Source organism: Marmota flaviventris, chromosome 7 (genome assembly GCF_047511675.1).
Source record: "Marmota flaviventris isolate mMarFla1 chromosome 7, mMarFla1.hap1, whole genome shotgun sequence".
Lineage (NCBI taxonomy): Eukaryota > Metazoa > Chordata > Mammalia > Rodentia > Sciuridae > Marmota > Marmota flaviventris.
In genome coordinates, this window is record NC_092504.1 from 116753209 (window position 1) to 116768579 (window position 15371).

General features: G+C 39.9%; 1 protein-coding gene across 7 annotated transcripts in view; it reads right to left on the minus strand.

Moving 5' to 3' along the window:
• The window catches only part of Tmem131l (transmembrane 131 like), a 172403-nt gene that overhangs the window by 38632 nt on the left and 118400 nt on the right, over positions 1-15371 (minus strand). For all 7 annotated transcript variants that reach the window (XM_071614595.1, XM_071614593.1, XM_071614594.1 and 4 more), the window contains 10 exons: positions 15084-15153; positions 13966-14083; positions 12263-12404; positions 10760-10869; positions 9446-9518; positions 6498-6625; positions 4730-4872; positions 1568-1754; positions 1167-1352; positions 314-463 (listed from right to left, as the gene is read on the minus strand). In XM_071614595.1, the coding sequence (XP_071470696.1) occupies positions 314-463; positions 1167-1352; positions 1568-1754; positions 4730-4872; positions 6498-6625; positions 9446-9518; positions 10760-10869; positions 12263-12404; positions 13966-14083; positions 15084-15153 (1307 nt within the window). The remainder of the gene's footprint in view (positions 1-313; positions 464-1166; positions 1353-1567; positions 1755-4729; positions 4873-6497; positions 6626-9445; positions 9519-10759; positions 10870-12262; positions 12405-13965; positions 14084-15083; positions 15154-15371) is intronic.

Below are 15371 nucleotides of genomic sequence, written 5' to 3' on the forward strand. Positions count from 1 at the left end.
ACCAGATAAAACCATACTTCTCTGTTTCTGCACCACGAGAAGGAGGAGGCAACCATACAGGTACGCATGTGTTAAGGAGTTCTACCTCCCCTTTGCCTTGGGCCTGTGGGGTTTCTGCCCCGATGACACCCACGAACTAGGCCCTTACGTGAAAATTACCTAAGAAAGGAAATGGTGCAGATGTTCATACAATGACACAAAGAAAGCAAATTTGGAATTGAATTCATATTACCAACAAATAAAATCAGAAGTGAGCAGTAAGAAAGTGGGCTCAGCCCTCCCCAACACACCCACACACAACAAGGGTTCTTACTTGTGAGAATGGGAGCTGATAACATCCACTGGCCCATTGTTCTGCTGTGAGGAGGAGCTGGCATTTTGCCTCTGTCTTGTTTTCATGAATTCCATAAGAATGTACTGTGCTTGCTGGAAGGCTATTAAAATCACACCTAACAGAGACAAACTGAGAAAGCAACATGACATTCATTACTGCATGGTTCTGAATTGCATTTAAAAGACCAGTTTTAAGCTGGATGTGGTGCTAAGTGCTGGAAGTCCCAGCTACACCCAAGGCTCAGGCAGGACAATCACTTGAAAGTACCCAGGAGTTTGAGGCCAGCCTGGGCAATATAGCGAGACCCCTTGTTTAAAAGGGAGGTGGGGAGTGAAAGACTAGTTTTATTATACAAGGATGATGAATAATCAATGTGACAAAATGGTATTCAAATATCAAGAAACATCATAATTTCTGATATTTCTTAACAGTAAAAATGTGCAAATTTATATAAGGCTGACATTACCGTTCAATGTTAAGCATTATTCTAGGAAAAAATCACTTCAAAAGGGTCATGTGGGTCTTATAATCTCAAATTGTCACTGTGCTGAGCTAATAAGCATTCAGATATTCCACAATGACTGCCAATGAACATATATGGAACATAACTATTACCTTGTAAGACCTATGAATCTCTTACAGTTAGTTTATTATCTGAAAGCTTACCGGTTATGACCCTGTCTACCTCACGTACATCAGAGTTCTTGAAGCAAGAAAAGTATCCCTCAATTCCTAACCTTTGACTGCACTTGGGCAATCTGTATTTTCATGCAGCAGCCCTACAACTTCACTGCTCAGTGAGGGAAGAACAGCGGAGAAGGTGGTGGCCTACCTGACAAAGAAGACCGTGAGCCTCCAAAATGATTCCTCCCAGCTGGGTCCTGGAACCACATCTGCACACAAGGGCAAGAGGTGATGGGGCAGGGTCACATTGAGAGTAAAGTGGAATTCCAAGTCTGCTGCAGTTACAAGTGTCAGCTCACGAATGACCCAGGAAGAGGTAAAGTCCGGCGTAAACCTGATAACAAGTAATTCTCCTTTATGAACTTGTAATGGTTTTAATTTTAATCATAAAGATAAAAAAAAAAATTCAGAAAATTTCTTACTTTTATAAAATAAATATTTACCTTAAATCTAACTTAAGAAGTCATAATAATGGAAAAAGTTCACCCCACCCTGTCTCCAGTGTTAAATTCCCACAAAAATGAGATGAAGTTAAAACCCAGAACTTACACAATGCTGATATCACGGGATGTGTTTGGGTTCAGGGAAAACTGATGACAGTCTAGCACTTCGAAGCCATAACCCTGACAATTATATCCATTGATTTTCAGTGAAGACACAGTTATAGGAAGAGGCCCGATATTCTCGACTTTAAAGTTCTTTGTAATAGATAAAATCTGCTTGCTGTCTTTAAGTTCTGATGAAGACAAAAGTATTATTTTATGTATATGAACGGTGAAATTTATTTAAAATAATTTACTGAATTATTAAATTTAAATGAATTATTAATTAAAATGTGAGAAAAGTCCAACATAAGCTCCAAGTACAATTTTTGATTTTTAGAATCAGAATTTCTGATCCTGTTATATCTAGGTTCTGTTAATGTAACCAGGATACAATGGAAGATGTTTTTTAAGTTGAACATTCAGCCTAGGTGCCTACATAATTATTAAAGATTAAGGTTAAAGGTTTATTCTTCTCAGAGCCAAACAGTGTGTATTTACCTCTAACCATCATGTACCTTGTGTGCCCTGTGATTTTCATTCACACTGAACCAATAGTAAGAGCACATAACATGTGTTTTGTGTAAATTCATCCATTACTAGAAACAGTGCAAACACAATATTAACATGTAATTAAACCTTTACAAATAAATGAGAGCATATTTTATATATGGAGTTTGAAGAAGTCACAAATTTTAAATAGGACTATAAGTTATCAAGTCTATTCCACATAAGGACTAATATTTAACTGGATCCATCACTTTTCTATCACTCCTTAATTTAATCACTCGGAGTCAACTCTAAATTACTGAGCAAATGAAAAAATGCATACTTTCAAGGAGAATTTTGAAAACGAAATTGCTAGCAAACCTTTCTGAAGTCAGTGCTCACTTGTAAAACATAGTTTTCTTAAAGAAAACAATTCTAATTGAGCAGTGATAGTGCCACAAATTATCCAATAGTTTCATCAACCAGATTTCTCTGTAGAAAAGACTGCTACAACTAAAATGCTTTTAGTATTTTCAAACTTTAAAAAAGTAATAGGAAAACAATTTACCAGAAACACTTTACATCTACTATTTGTTTGATATGTTTTAGTTATTCAGGAAGTCCTCAAAATAAACATAAATGGCTTTAAGGCATTTAACTTAAATGAGTAATTTAGAAATTTCTAGGGCAAAATGTCAATATATTTCTTTTCTGGGAGATGCTGAAGATTAAATATAGGACCTCACTCGTACTAAGCTCGTGTCCTGCCACTGAGCTATATGCCTAGTCCCTAATATATTCCTAAATAAGCATAGTCTAATATAATAGCCATTAAACACATGTAGCTAGTCAAACAATTTAAATAAATTTTAAACTACCAGGCATGGTGGCACATGCCTATGATCTCAGCGATTCAGGAGGCTGAGGCAGGAGGACCGCCAAGTTCAGGGCCAGCCTCAGCAACTTAGCAAGACTCTGTCTCAAAATAAAAAATTAAAGGGACTGAGAATATAGATCAGTGGCAAAGTGCCCTGGGTTCAATCCCCAGTACCAAAAATATAATAATAAATTTAAAATTGACTTTGTCAGTCACAGGAGTCATATTTTACTTTTATGTGTTTATTCTCTTTTTGAAAGGAATAGGATTTGTTCAAGTGTAAAGAACAGGAACAGAACTCTTACAGGGACAAGAGGAGCACCCCAACAGGGATTGCCCCACGAGCTATATTTTAGGGGCTCATTAACCACATGTGGTTAGTGGCTACTATGTTGAATGACACATATTATTGTGATATCCATTTGTTACTATGGTTCCTGGCTTATAACATCCCTGCTCAAGGAAGGTCAGTGAAACTAGAACTTCTCTTCCCTAAGGCATAGATCTTCCCTGTCTTTCTGTCTCTGACCTGGCCATAAAGAAAAGCACTCTTTAATTTATCCTTGTCCAACAGTAGGTCCTAAGACCCTCCTCATTCCAGAGGGGTCCTGAGCCGAGAGGCCACGAAGCAGCTGAGCACACAGACCTTACTGGCCTTCCCCACTAAGCCCACTGATGAGGTCATATCCTTTTTGTCTAAGCAAATTTTGACACCAGTGTCCATGCTTTAATCATGGACGTGCAACAGAGTCTCCACAAAAACACAGGGTTTGGGGAGTTTCTGGATAGCTGAACACAGGCTATGGGGAAGAGAATGAGAAACATATTATGTCGGGAGGGCAATGCACCCCAACACTACAGGGACAGAAGTTCCTGCACTCAGGACCCCTCCACACCCTGCTCTACGTATCTCTTCAACTGGCTGCTTTGCCTATATACTTTAAAAAATCCTGTATACCAACAGCATGGCACTTCCTTGAGTTCTGGGACGCACTCTAGGAAGTTAATCTAACCTGAGGAGGGTGTTGTGGGAACCCCAACAGTGGCCAGGCATGTAGAAGCTCCTGAGGCCTGGTCCTGGGGTCTAAAGTAGGGAGTGTCTTGGGAGCTGAGCCCTCAACCTGTGGGATCTGACGCCATCTGATGCGGAATGCTTGCTTGCTGGAGCAGAAAAATCCCACACCTTCTGAGGTCACAGGAGTGACCTGTGGTGGGAACATATGGCAAGAGCCACTGAATTTGAGCTGGTTTTTCCTTCCCTTTCTCCAGCAACGCAGACACAGAATATTCCCATCATCACGAAAAGTTCGGTTGATTCTCTCCACTCAACACTGGTCTGATTCTCTTTAGCAAAATTAACAGCCTCATATGTGTATCTTAGCAAATGAAAAATGAACCCAGCAGGGCGCTGGGTTCAATCCTCAGCACCACATAAAAATAAAATAAAGATGTTGTGTCCACCGAAAAACTAAAAAATAAATATTAAAAAATTCTCTAAAAAAAAAAATTTGAACCTATTCTGTTAATTAAACAATATTACTTAAATAACACACTCTTTTCCGCATTCTGTATCTGTTACTTAAGTTGAATACCTATCATAGCTATTATTTAAGCTAAATATCTAAAGCTACTATTTTGACCTAGGGTACCAGCCTACATATGCTCAAATGTTGGCCTGATTTAATTATTTTCATCAACAGAATGAATATACTACACATTTTTAAAATAACCTTCCTATAGCATCCTTTTACTGTCGACTTTAACACCAGGCCTCCCATCAGACAGCCAAGCATGTGAACTCACGTCGGCGACAGTCCATCAGCGTGGACTCAGGCACCTTAAATCGAAGTGAACCCCCTGCGCCAGGAAGCCTTCCGCCCACTTTCAGTAGTTCTCTCGCTCCGAATCCTTCCACACCAATTATGTCAATAACAGTCAAGTTATTCCTACAGCGAAAAGAGATAAAATTAAAAGGGATTACCTCCCCGTTACCAGGTACAGTGCATTCAAAAAGAATTAACTTAAAGAGCATGGCAACTCCTGCCATTTCACAGAATAAGGGCGGCCACAGGCACGGGAAGTGGCCCAGGGCAGTAGCATCCACGAAGCTGACCACAGCAGGAGTGGGTGAGCAATCATGACTGCTCTCTAGCCACTGGCCACAAATGAAACCTCAGATTTTTTTAATAATAGGCACCAGGGTGGTGATCAGATATCAAAGAGAAATAAATTGGTAGACACAAATAGTAATAAATTTAGACAAAATAATGAAAACTGTTTACAGGGTGAATTGGGGTATTTCATAGTAATTGTGACAAAAAGACATTCTGCCTTAGGGATGATTCTAGAATAATAAGAGGCTATTGTTTCTTTTGATTCAAAGATTTAAGACTTTACCCCACAAACAGCATACATCTAAGTCAAATTCTTATCAAATAGTAATGAGTGTTTGCATTTTCATTAATTGAAACCCTGATTTCTAGGATGAAAAAATTAAGTGAAAATGATGTTTAAATGATACACACTAAACTGAAAGCCAGTACAATGTAGATGCCACAGAAACGAGAAATTGTTTTATTTTTCTAATTATACAAAATAACACTGAAATATCTCAACATCTTTATTTAACCACTTAAAAGGCTTAAAGTGATAAGGTCTTAGATGATTGATACTATTAATGGAAAAATATTGTGTCTATCAATACAGAAACTACCCAAAGTGAAAGAACTGCTATTAAAAATTTAGACTTTCTTTTTGAGTCTAAGTGAAGTTTATCTCTGCACTTCCTATGACTTAGCTCTTCAACACAAATAAGTTCAAAGCTGACATAAGTCAACAGGGCATTAAGGAATCCTAGTTAAAAGGCTTAAAAGAACAAATTTTTAAGTTTATTTTAGCACACTTTCTTTTTGGTAATATTCACTTGTAGAAGAACAAACTTTAAGGGAAGTTATAAGAATTTTTTTTTTTTTTTGGCCAGTTGATCTGATACTAGAAAAACTTTTTAAAAATCACTAAAATGTCGTTTATTAAAAATGCCATTTGTGTTCAGCTTATCACCAATGCAGAGAGCTCCAACACAGGTCTGTTATTTACTGTATATTTTTGAAAGAAGACTCTCAGAAAGATTACCTAAAGATGAAAAAAAAATTTAAGTTGAAACTGATTTAGCTGCTTAAATCAGTAAGCATTTAGAAGACGGAACAAGAGCTAAGAGCATAAGGAAAACATGTCTTGAAGTGATTTATGTTCAAATACTGTTCAGGGAAAAGACAAAGGGCAAAATTTCAATTATTTTTCTATGCTAAAGACAGAGCAGTCATATCAGTGTGCACGTGTATGCGTGTGAGCTCTGCACTGGGCGAGATGCTGAGTAAAGTGCAGTAAGCCGTTGTAGGTATGAGACACGCTCTCTATTGGGAGAGGGCAACCGAGGTACCTCGATGGCCCCTCTCCTCTGCAGCTTCCTATCCTGCAGCACAACCTCCTCACTACAGAATGCCTGAGAAGTGCATGTCAACCACTAGAGAGATTGAGACAGACAGACAGACTGTGACAGGGACACACCTACCGGATCAGTATGAGTGAGGTAACTTTTCCATAGTCAGCTGGGGTGAAGACTACACCAACCCTTTTCATTTCCAAAGGCTGCAAGTGCAAGTGGAGGGTGCCAGACCTGGGTTCCTCAGAATGCACACCCTGCAGATTACCAACAACACAGTTAAACAACTCGGTTGTCCACGGAGCAAGTTTCCATGTTCATTAAGTGCACTGTGGGGTATAAAAACATGATGGCTTTTGTTTTAACTTCCAGATCTGACCAATCTCATCAACTTCGTGTGCATATGAGGGGTAGGGGTGCTGGGGGATGAACCCAGGACATCACATATTACACGGGATAGGCAAGTGCTCTACCGCTAAGCTCTACTCCAAGGCCCTCATCCACCTATCTGAAGTTGTTTATCCTGATGACTTCACATGATAAAATGTTCCTAAGCTGATAGGCAGAGGCTGCAGGGCAATCTGAAACCAATGCTGGGAAGGGGATCTGCTTCCTGGCTTGGATGGGAGTTGAGGTTAGAAGTCCTCCATACAGAGATGTTTCAAATGGAAAACATCAATCAGAAAACTGACCAGAATGTCTCTGTCCAAATATGTCTTTGCCCAAGCAATATGAAAAGACCACCCACCCTCTGCTGGACAACCCTAAGATACCTTTAAATACTGTACTTTAAGTTTATATAAAGAAACCATCTTTTTTTATATTCAGTCTCTCCAGTCAAGAGAAAGATCTTTATTTCTTCACATCCTCCTCTACTCTGGATTCTCCAAGATTTCTTTCTCTGAAAAATCTCATGTCCTAAATTTTAATATTTGAGATTTACTTCTTTATCTTCCTGCTGCCTTCTCTCTAGAAACTATTTTTTAGAGCTGTCGTCCTACAAGCTGCAGGAGTATTTCTGTTTCCTATGTTTTCAACTTTTAAACTTGTGGTACTCTTCAAGTCTTGCTCTCACGTCCCATGCTATCTGAGAAGAATAAATGGTGATGGTATTTGATTCATTCATTAGAACTATTGAACTCCAGGGAGCAGAAAACCCTGCTTTATACACAGAATTAAAACACTGAACAAAAATGTTGCTGATTTCTGGTATTAAATTTATAGTAATTATAACACCATTTAATCAAATGGTTTTTTTGGTAGGTGCACGCCAGGTATTGGACTACTTAAGAAAATGTAAAAATACCAAACAATCTATTTTACAAAGCTTACTGGAAATCTTCAAACATGAAAGATGAGGCTCAGAGAGGTTAAATAATTTGTCCAAGCAAGGTTACACAGGTGAAGCATGGAAAAACTGGGATTCGAAACTTTCAGTGTCCAATTCCATACACTCAACCCATTAAAGTCCCTGGATCCTATATATAAAACACCCATAAAAACTTGCTCAATTTAGGTTTTTATATGTGTCCTATACATAGGACACTGGGACATAATGAAATTGATCAAAAGGACTGTATTTCTAAAGCAAACCAACAAAATTACAATGTAAGAATCTTTCTCTACCCTACAAAGAGTTTTAACAATTTTTATTAAAATTGAGTGTCTTCACGGCACTAATACTATTCTTTTTGACAATATAATAAGTTAACAGTGGTCAAAATTTTCCTTATTGCAAAAGTGTGACATTCTTTTTTTGCTACAGTGTTTGAACTCAGTAGCACTTTACCACTGAGCTCCACCCCCAGTCCTTTTTATTTTTCATTTTGAGACAGGGTCTCACTAAGTTGCTGAGGGTTTCAATGAGTTGCTGAAGCTGGCCTCAAACCTGTGATCCTCCTGCCTCAGCCTCCCAAGTTGCTACAGAGTGCATGCCCCTCAGGAAAAATCTACACAGGTTTTTCCAAATGAGCTATATTATGCGTTCAAATATAACTAGAATATTCAGATATAAAAGAAAATGGCCTTATTTTTTCAATTTCAAACTACATATAATTTAATACCAGTATGGCAAAACATCTCTTAGTATTTTGGACTAACTGCCCCCCATACTCTAGATACTGCCTGGTAGAAAATGTCAGGAACCCTGGGATTCCGAAGGAGAACAAAACCACACCCCAGTGTAGGCTCCAACCCTGGCAGTGCTGCCTAGACCACTTCACATGCTTACTACTGTCAACAAGTCTCTGTCAAAAATCCAACTTGGAAATCTGCTTTCATTTGTTTTGTTTGAACTCTTATTAGAGGTCATCTGTGGTCCTCTTCCCATTACTCCAGTTAAGCTAGAGCAATAGTATACTTTTAAAGGGATAGAGAAGAAAAATAAGAAAATATCCAACATATTAAGTGTGCGTGTACCTCTATGTGTGTGCATTCTTTATAATAGATGCTCCCCTTTTGAATTGATTTCAAACATACAATATCTGTGAAACCAAGACTCAGCAATATGAGACTACTGAATGAAAAATAAGATATCACGCTGCTGAGTCCCTACGCTCACAATGTCCTCGCCACGTGACATTTTTACTCCTAAGTATCTGAAAAGACCTCATGATTGCCCCTTAAGATGGGAAATCCCTTTATAAGTGAGATGAGAACCAAAGAAATTGGGTGACTTGCTATAAACATGAAGGATGACAGAGAAGATTTTAAAAATGCATTTGCTTTTACCTTATCTTGCCCTAAAAAAAAAAAAAAAAAAGAATTAAGTGGGCCAAGGAATCTTACGAGATCATAAATTCTGGAGTCTCAAGTTTTATGGTTTTCTGCATAGGTCTGACTCCACTGTTATTTCTTCATTCACGTGCATCTAAATCATCAAAATGATTTACAGACTAACATGAATCTGACTCTAACTAGTTAATTGGAAAAACCTGCTATGCATCTTTCATGCCTAGAGAATGAAAATAAGAAAGCCACACACAGTTCACACAGCCATCTGAACACCAAGACAGGGGCCACGTGCTTCTGTGGCCAGTTTGTCAACATTCTTTTTTCTACTGAAAATGCCATCCTACCCGGTAAGAGCAAGCTTTGGTGAGCTGGAATTCACCAGTTGTGAAATTAATTGTCTGCATATCAGTGCCAAACCTACAAAGCAAAAAAAAAAATTTTTTTTAAGTTTAAAATAGCATTGAGATCTGCCAATGAAGAATGAATACATAATACATGCTTATGCACATGCACATTTACACACAGGAATGCATGTGTGCACGCATAAACAACTCATCCTGTCTTGACACTACCCGTCTCAGCCCTGCTTCCACACCCACCCATATCTGGTTTACTCCAAGTGCTCAATGAATCTTATTCAGTGAGTGACTCTGACATGCTCCTTGGCAGTACAGAAACATATGGAGACAAAAGTGCTAAGTATAAAGCTGTTTATTTCTTCTCCAAATGGTTCACAGCTATGAAACCCAAAAGGAAGTGATTCTCAACCAAAGGCAATTTTATCCCCACCCCAAAACATTTGGCAACGTCTGCAGACATTTTGGATGCTGTGGCTGGGGAAGCCCTTTAGGAGGTAGAAGCTGGAAAGCTGCTGAACAGCCTTCACTATACAAGACAGCTCTTCCTCCAACACACAAAGAATCATCTGCCCCAAAATGTCAACATTGCTGAAGTTGAGAAATCTGGGGACAACGGCACATCTTCCTAAACGAAAAGTTACTAACGGTCTACATAAAAGTGTGATTATGTGAAAACAAGATACAATAGGCATGAAAAAATACTATCATTCTCTTGTTTTGTTTAACTCTAGAGTAGAATATACAAGAACACTAAATCTGTCTTTCTTTTTGTGGCACTACTGACTGAACCTTAGGCCTTGTGCGTGCTAAGCAAACACTCTATTCCTCTCTGTACCCATGGCCCTCTTATTTTATTTTGAATCAGGGTCTTGATAGTTGCCCAGGCTAGCCTGGAATTCCCAGTCCTGCTGCCCTAACCTCCTGGGCAGCTGGGATTGTGGATATGCCACTGACCCTGGCTTTAAACTCATTCCTGAATTAACCAAAGATCATCATGATTTAGATTCTCAATTTTAGAAATATGCATGAAAAAGCATAATGATAAAGGTTCCCTAATTCAAAAATGCTCTGTTGGGCTATAGACCCAAGGCAGTGACAGGGAAGGTGCCAGGTAACACCCAGAGCCAGGAACATCCATTGAATACCTGCACTCAGGGACAGGGCACCCCAGATACACAGGCTGATGGGTTCACAGTGTGTATGCCCACATCCAGAGCCTGGGAGAAAGCAGCACAGGCCTTCCAACAATTCTGAGTCCTAAGAGTGTTTCCCAAACTGCCCACCAGAGGGTCTTCCTACCATTTGTGCAGCAGGCGTGCCGCGGCTTCGGGTTTCGGGTACAAGGAGAGAGGCAGGAGCTGCAGGGAGACTGGCAGCGAGGACGGGTTCCTCACCATAAAGTACTTCACCTAGACGTGAGGAGAGGAGGGTTAACACAGCGAGGGGCACAGCATCCTCCCAAGACACTCCTGAATCTCATCACAACTACGCACAGCTCCAACAGAGGGGCAGCTTAGAAAATCAACGGCCTGAACCCTTCAAGAAAATGTCCGTGTGTGGGCGGGGCTGGAGCTCAGTGGCAGAGCACATGCCTAGCGCACCACATTAAAAAAAATAAACATACATAAAGGCATTCTGGCCACCTCCAACTACAAAAGTTTTGTTTTTTTCAATGTCCATGTGGGCTGAGGGTGTAGCTCCGTGGTAGAGCAAGTGCTCTGCACAGGACTGATCCCCAGCACCAAAGGGAAAAGAAGAGAAAAAAAATGCTACGTCATGAAAGGCAAAGACATGATGAGAATATCAGAAAAGACTCGGACTACCATGACAATGCAGTCATATCCTGGGGTCATCCTGAGCCAGGAGGGAGGAAAGTCACCATGAGTTGTGATAGTGAACTCCCTAGAGAAACTAGAGTACAGACTGTACATTGGATAACATTAGGTTAATACTTCATTTTATAATTTTGATCACTATAATCTGGCTATATAAGAAAACACTTTTATAGGGGGGGCTAATGTTTTATCCTCTCAAATATGTACATGTGAAAAGGGAGAGGGAACGATGATTAAGCAAGCATGGCAAACATTAAATACTGATTCATCTTGGGGAAGGGCCACTACTGGGAGTTCTTGGTGCTATTCTTAAAACTTTTCTCTGGGGAGAAATTACTTCACAACAAAAAGTGAAAAGGAAAAGCAAAAGCAGTCTTAGGTTGTCATCCCCAAGAACTCAACAAGCACCTATTAAGGTGTGCGCTCTACTCAGAGCATGTGTGAAGGCAGTTCCTGGCCATGAGACCTAACGGGAAGTCTGCTGGTGTCACCTCTTTCCCTTTCTCCCGCCTCCTGACACCCTGGGTGGACGGAAGATAGCATCCACAAGGAAGGAGGACAACACACTCAGGATAGAAAGTACAAAGACGGGCGGAGCCTAGGTCCCCACCGTCACCAGAGCAGCCTGGCTCACTCTGGACTTCCTTTGAGTTCTGGTTTTAAAACCAAGTCCTGTGTTAGCCAAGATCTTCTCTGTGCTCAGTGGCTGAATGTTTTAACTCATACATTTTATTTAGGAAGTTCATATTCAATTCCAAATCTCTTTGTTCAATGCGTTCTGTCTCCTTAAAATTTCACTCCTCTTGTTCTGTAGGGCCTTACTCAAGGTGCCCTTATAGCATTAAAGTGTGGACTTTAAATTGATTTTGGTTCTGAAACATCTCCAGGCAGAATTACTCTGGTGTTCTGAAGACCTCAGCGTTGTGGTGTCACTGGCAAAGACAGGGGAAGAACACACTGTCCTCACCACACTGTTCCTAAGGGCAGTTGCGCTGAAGTTTAACACAAGGCCAGGCTCCGCAACCAAACGAGGCAAAACGGAAACAAAGGACTCTGACTCCTTGGGTTTCTTCGAGTGGGCGAAACGCATCATTCCTAAAACATTCCTCCTGTGCAAAGAAATTATTTTGGAAAATAATTTTGACATTCAAAAGGAAAATCATTCAACACCACTCCCACCACAAGGAACAAAGGCTCCTGGGGAAAATGGCGTGTGCTGGGTTTGGGAAGCAGGAGGTCTCAGACTGACTCTCTGTGGAGACTGAGGGCACAGCTCGGTGACAGGGTGTGTGCTTAGCAGGCATGGGGTCTTGGCTCAATTCCTGGCAATTCCCCCAAACCACTCAACCTAGAATGTTCTGTTCCCATGGAGAGCATGAAAGGCTCCGAGAATGATGGAGCAAAAAGGCACACAAGCCACGCTGAAGGGCCCCCATGCCAAACTTGGGACAATTGAGCATCAAAAGCAATAAAGACAGTAACTGAGTACAACATGCTAACAAAACTATAGGGATGCTGGAAAAAAGAGAGGCTCTTTTTTAAAAACAAAACAAAACAATATCTCACAATAACTGTAGAATGGACAAATGGAAACATCCCTCCCCATCTTACAGCCATCAGGCTAACGTCACTGATTCGGACAGTGATGTTCTGTGAATTCTAAAACCATGGGATGAAAGGTCTCTAGGGAATGGCAAGGGTAAATGATATCAGATTATCACAACCCAGCTTTTGATTAATCACTAAAGGAAAAAGGTGGCGAATGTGGAGAGACCTGTCACACATCAGCTACACCACATAATTCACCCTAACCATGCTAAACAGACAAATTAACATTCACATACCTCCTGATGGGACACAATAATAGACAAGACCAACCAGGTAATTCACATTCTTGCTAAAAATGTTTAAACTGAATGGAAACTTGAGGAACCAAGCATAAAAACTGATAGTGTGGAATGTTCTTACAACTGGCCTGGATTCGACAAAACTTGTCAACATGATGAAAACTGAACAAAAAATGGGGCACTATTCTAAAGGCTACCAAAAACCAAGACAGTCAAATGCAATGCATGGTCCTTGGATGGACCTGGTCTACAAGAAAGGAAAAAGACAAAAATAGAGTTGCTGGGTCAATCAGGATAATTTTAATACAAACTGCCTATTAGATAACACAATTATGTCAGGGTTGAGTGAGCTGGGGAAAGAATGGTGGTACAGTTAAGAGAATACCCTCCTCAGGAAATAACTTCCCAAGAAAGCACTGTGGGCTGAAGCAGAATAACAGCACTTTCCTAATAAAGCACAGAGGACTGAAGTATGCTGATAATGAAGATTTTCCTAATAAGATATCGAGGGCTGGAGTAGGGTGATATTTACAGCTTCACTTTCAAATAACTCAGCAAAAAGTGTGACTATGTGAATACAGGTATACACAGAGAGTAGGGGGAGGGGGTAAAATGGGAACACAGGGGACAAACTGGAGCCAAGGACCATGTGGGGGGTCAAGGCACTAACCCTGCAGCTCTTCTAAGATGTGAAACTTTGTCAAAATAAAAAGGTAGAAATATCATCAACCACCAAAAATTAAGGAGTGCAATTTGAAAAAAGGACCATGTGGTAGTTTTCCCCCACTGCTCAACAACAGAGAGAGGAAGATGAGAGACACACCTGCAGACGTTGCCACTCTTGTGTTTCTTCCAACTTTCATACAAGTTATTTGCAAGTTCCAAATCCACATCCCAGGTAGACCAATCCAGAGAAAGCGCCCCATCCCAATTAGGATTTTCTAAAAGTTAGATCAGATTCAATATTTAGATTTACAGAAAGTACGACTCAATTCGTTAATAATACCACGAACTAACCGTTAGACTTCTCAAACTGAGAGGACGGTAGAGTGAATCAATGCCACTCTTCTCCTCTCTTCTTTACTAAAAGTCCCTCTAATTCAATGGCAAATGATATATCAAATTAAACAAACATGTAAAAAACAAAACCAAATCGATTATGTAAAGGCATTAACATAAAAGACACATGGTTCATGAATACAGCCTGAAACAAGTTAAAATTATATACTTGCAACATTTTTAACAGTTTTAAATCTAAAATGCAAAACTGTTTCTATGGACATGTTCCTCATCACTGTCTGAGTCTTTCCACATACTGTAGAGTGCCGAGGGAAAAGCCCACCTAGACCAGGAGCTGATCCTCTACAAGGTACATGTTGTTCACCTCACCCTACTCATCTGCTCTGTGCTAAAGAGGGGATCTGTAAGAAAAGGTGGGACTCTCCCAAAAGAAACATCTGTCCTTTAAAACTCTTTTAATTATCTTAATAAATCAAAATGCAAAAAATAAAAATAAAACCCCAAGTTAGAAACTGCTTCCATAACAACACTAATGGCCTCTGTCACACATCATGATCAGCACTGCCTATGATATGTTTATGACTCTATCATCTAAGCTCTTTTACAAAATAATCATGATTTTCTAATTTTTCCTGGTGACAAGGCTGCTCTGATGATCAAACAATATTATTTTTAAAAAATCCCTTTAAAAAGCATAAGCTACTTAAGAATAAAAGGGCATTATTTACACAGTACCCTATGTGTGTCTTGAGGACTCTAACAATTTCAGGTTGTTCTGTCAGTGATTAAGCTAAGAACAGAATATGATGCAATTACTTTTGAAAAAAATTATTCCATCTACAAATGCTAACATCCTTCACTGCTTCCCACTTCCCCCAAATTGGAGTTCTACTTTAGAAAGCCTAAGGGCAAAATACTTACCTGCTTTTGATTTTCCCATGAAATAATGCATGCCACAATGTGCTATCACTTCAAAACCCAGACTCCCTTCCTAGATTGAAAAGTAATATATGAATAACTTAAAACACAACACTCAACATAAAAATCCCAATGCACTAAAATATGAAGCAGACACTGGCCTCCTCCTCAGTGAACTCCCCTTTAACCAGATGTCAAACAACTAGAAAGTGATGTCTTGGTTTCCTTTCTCCTTGAATCTGTTCTGAGAACTCGGCGCCATCTCTCCCAGAAGGGCCACTAGAGCAGCTC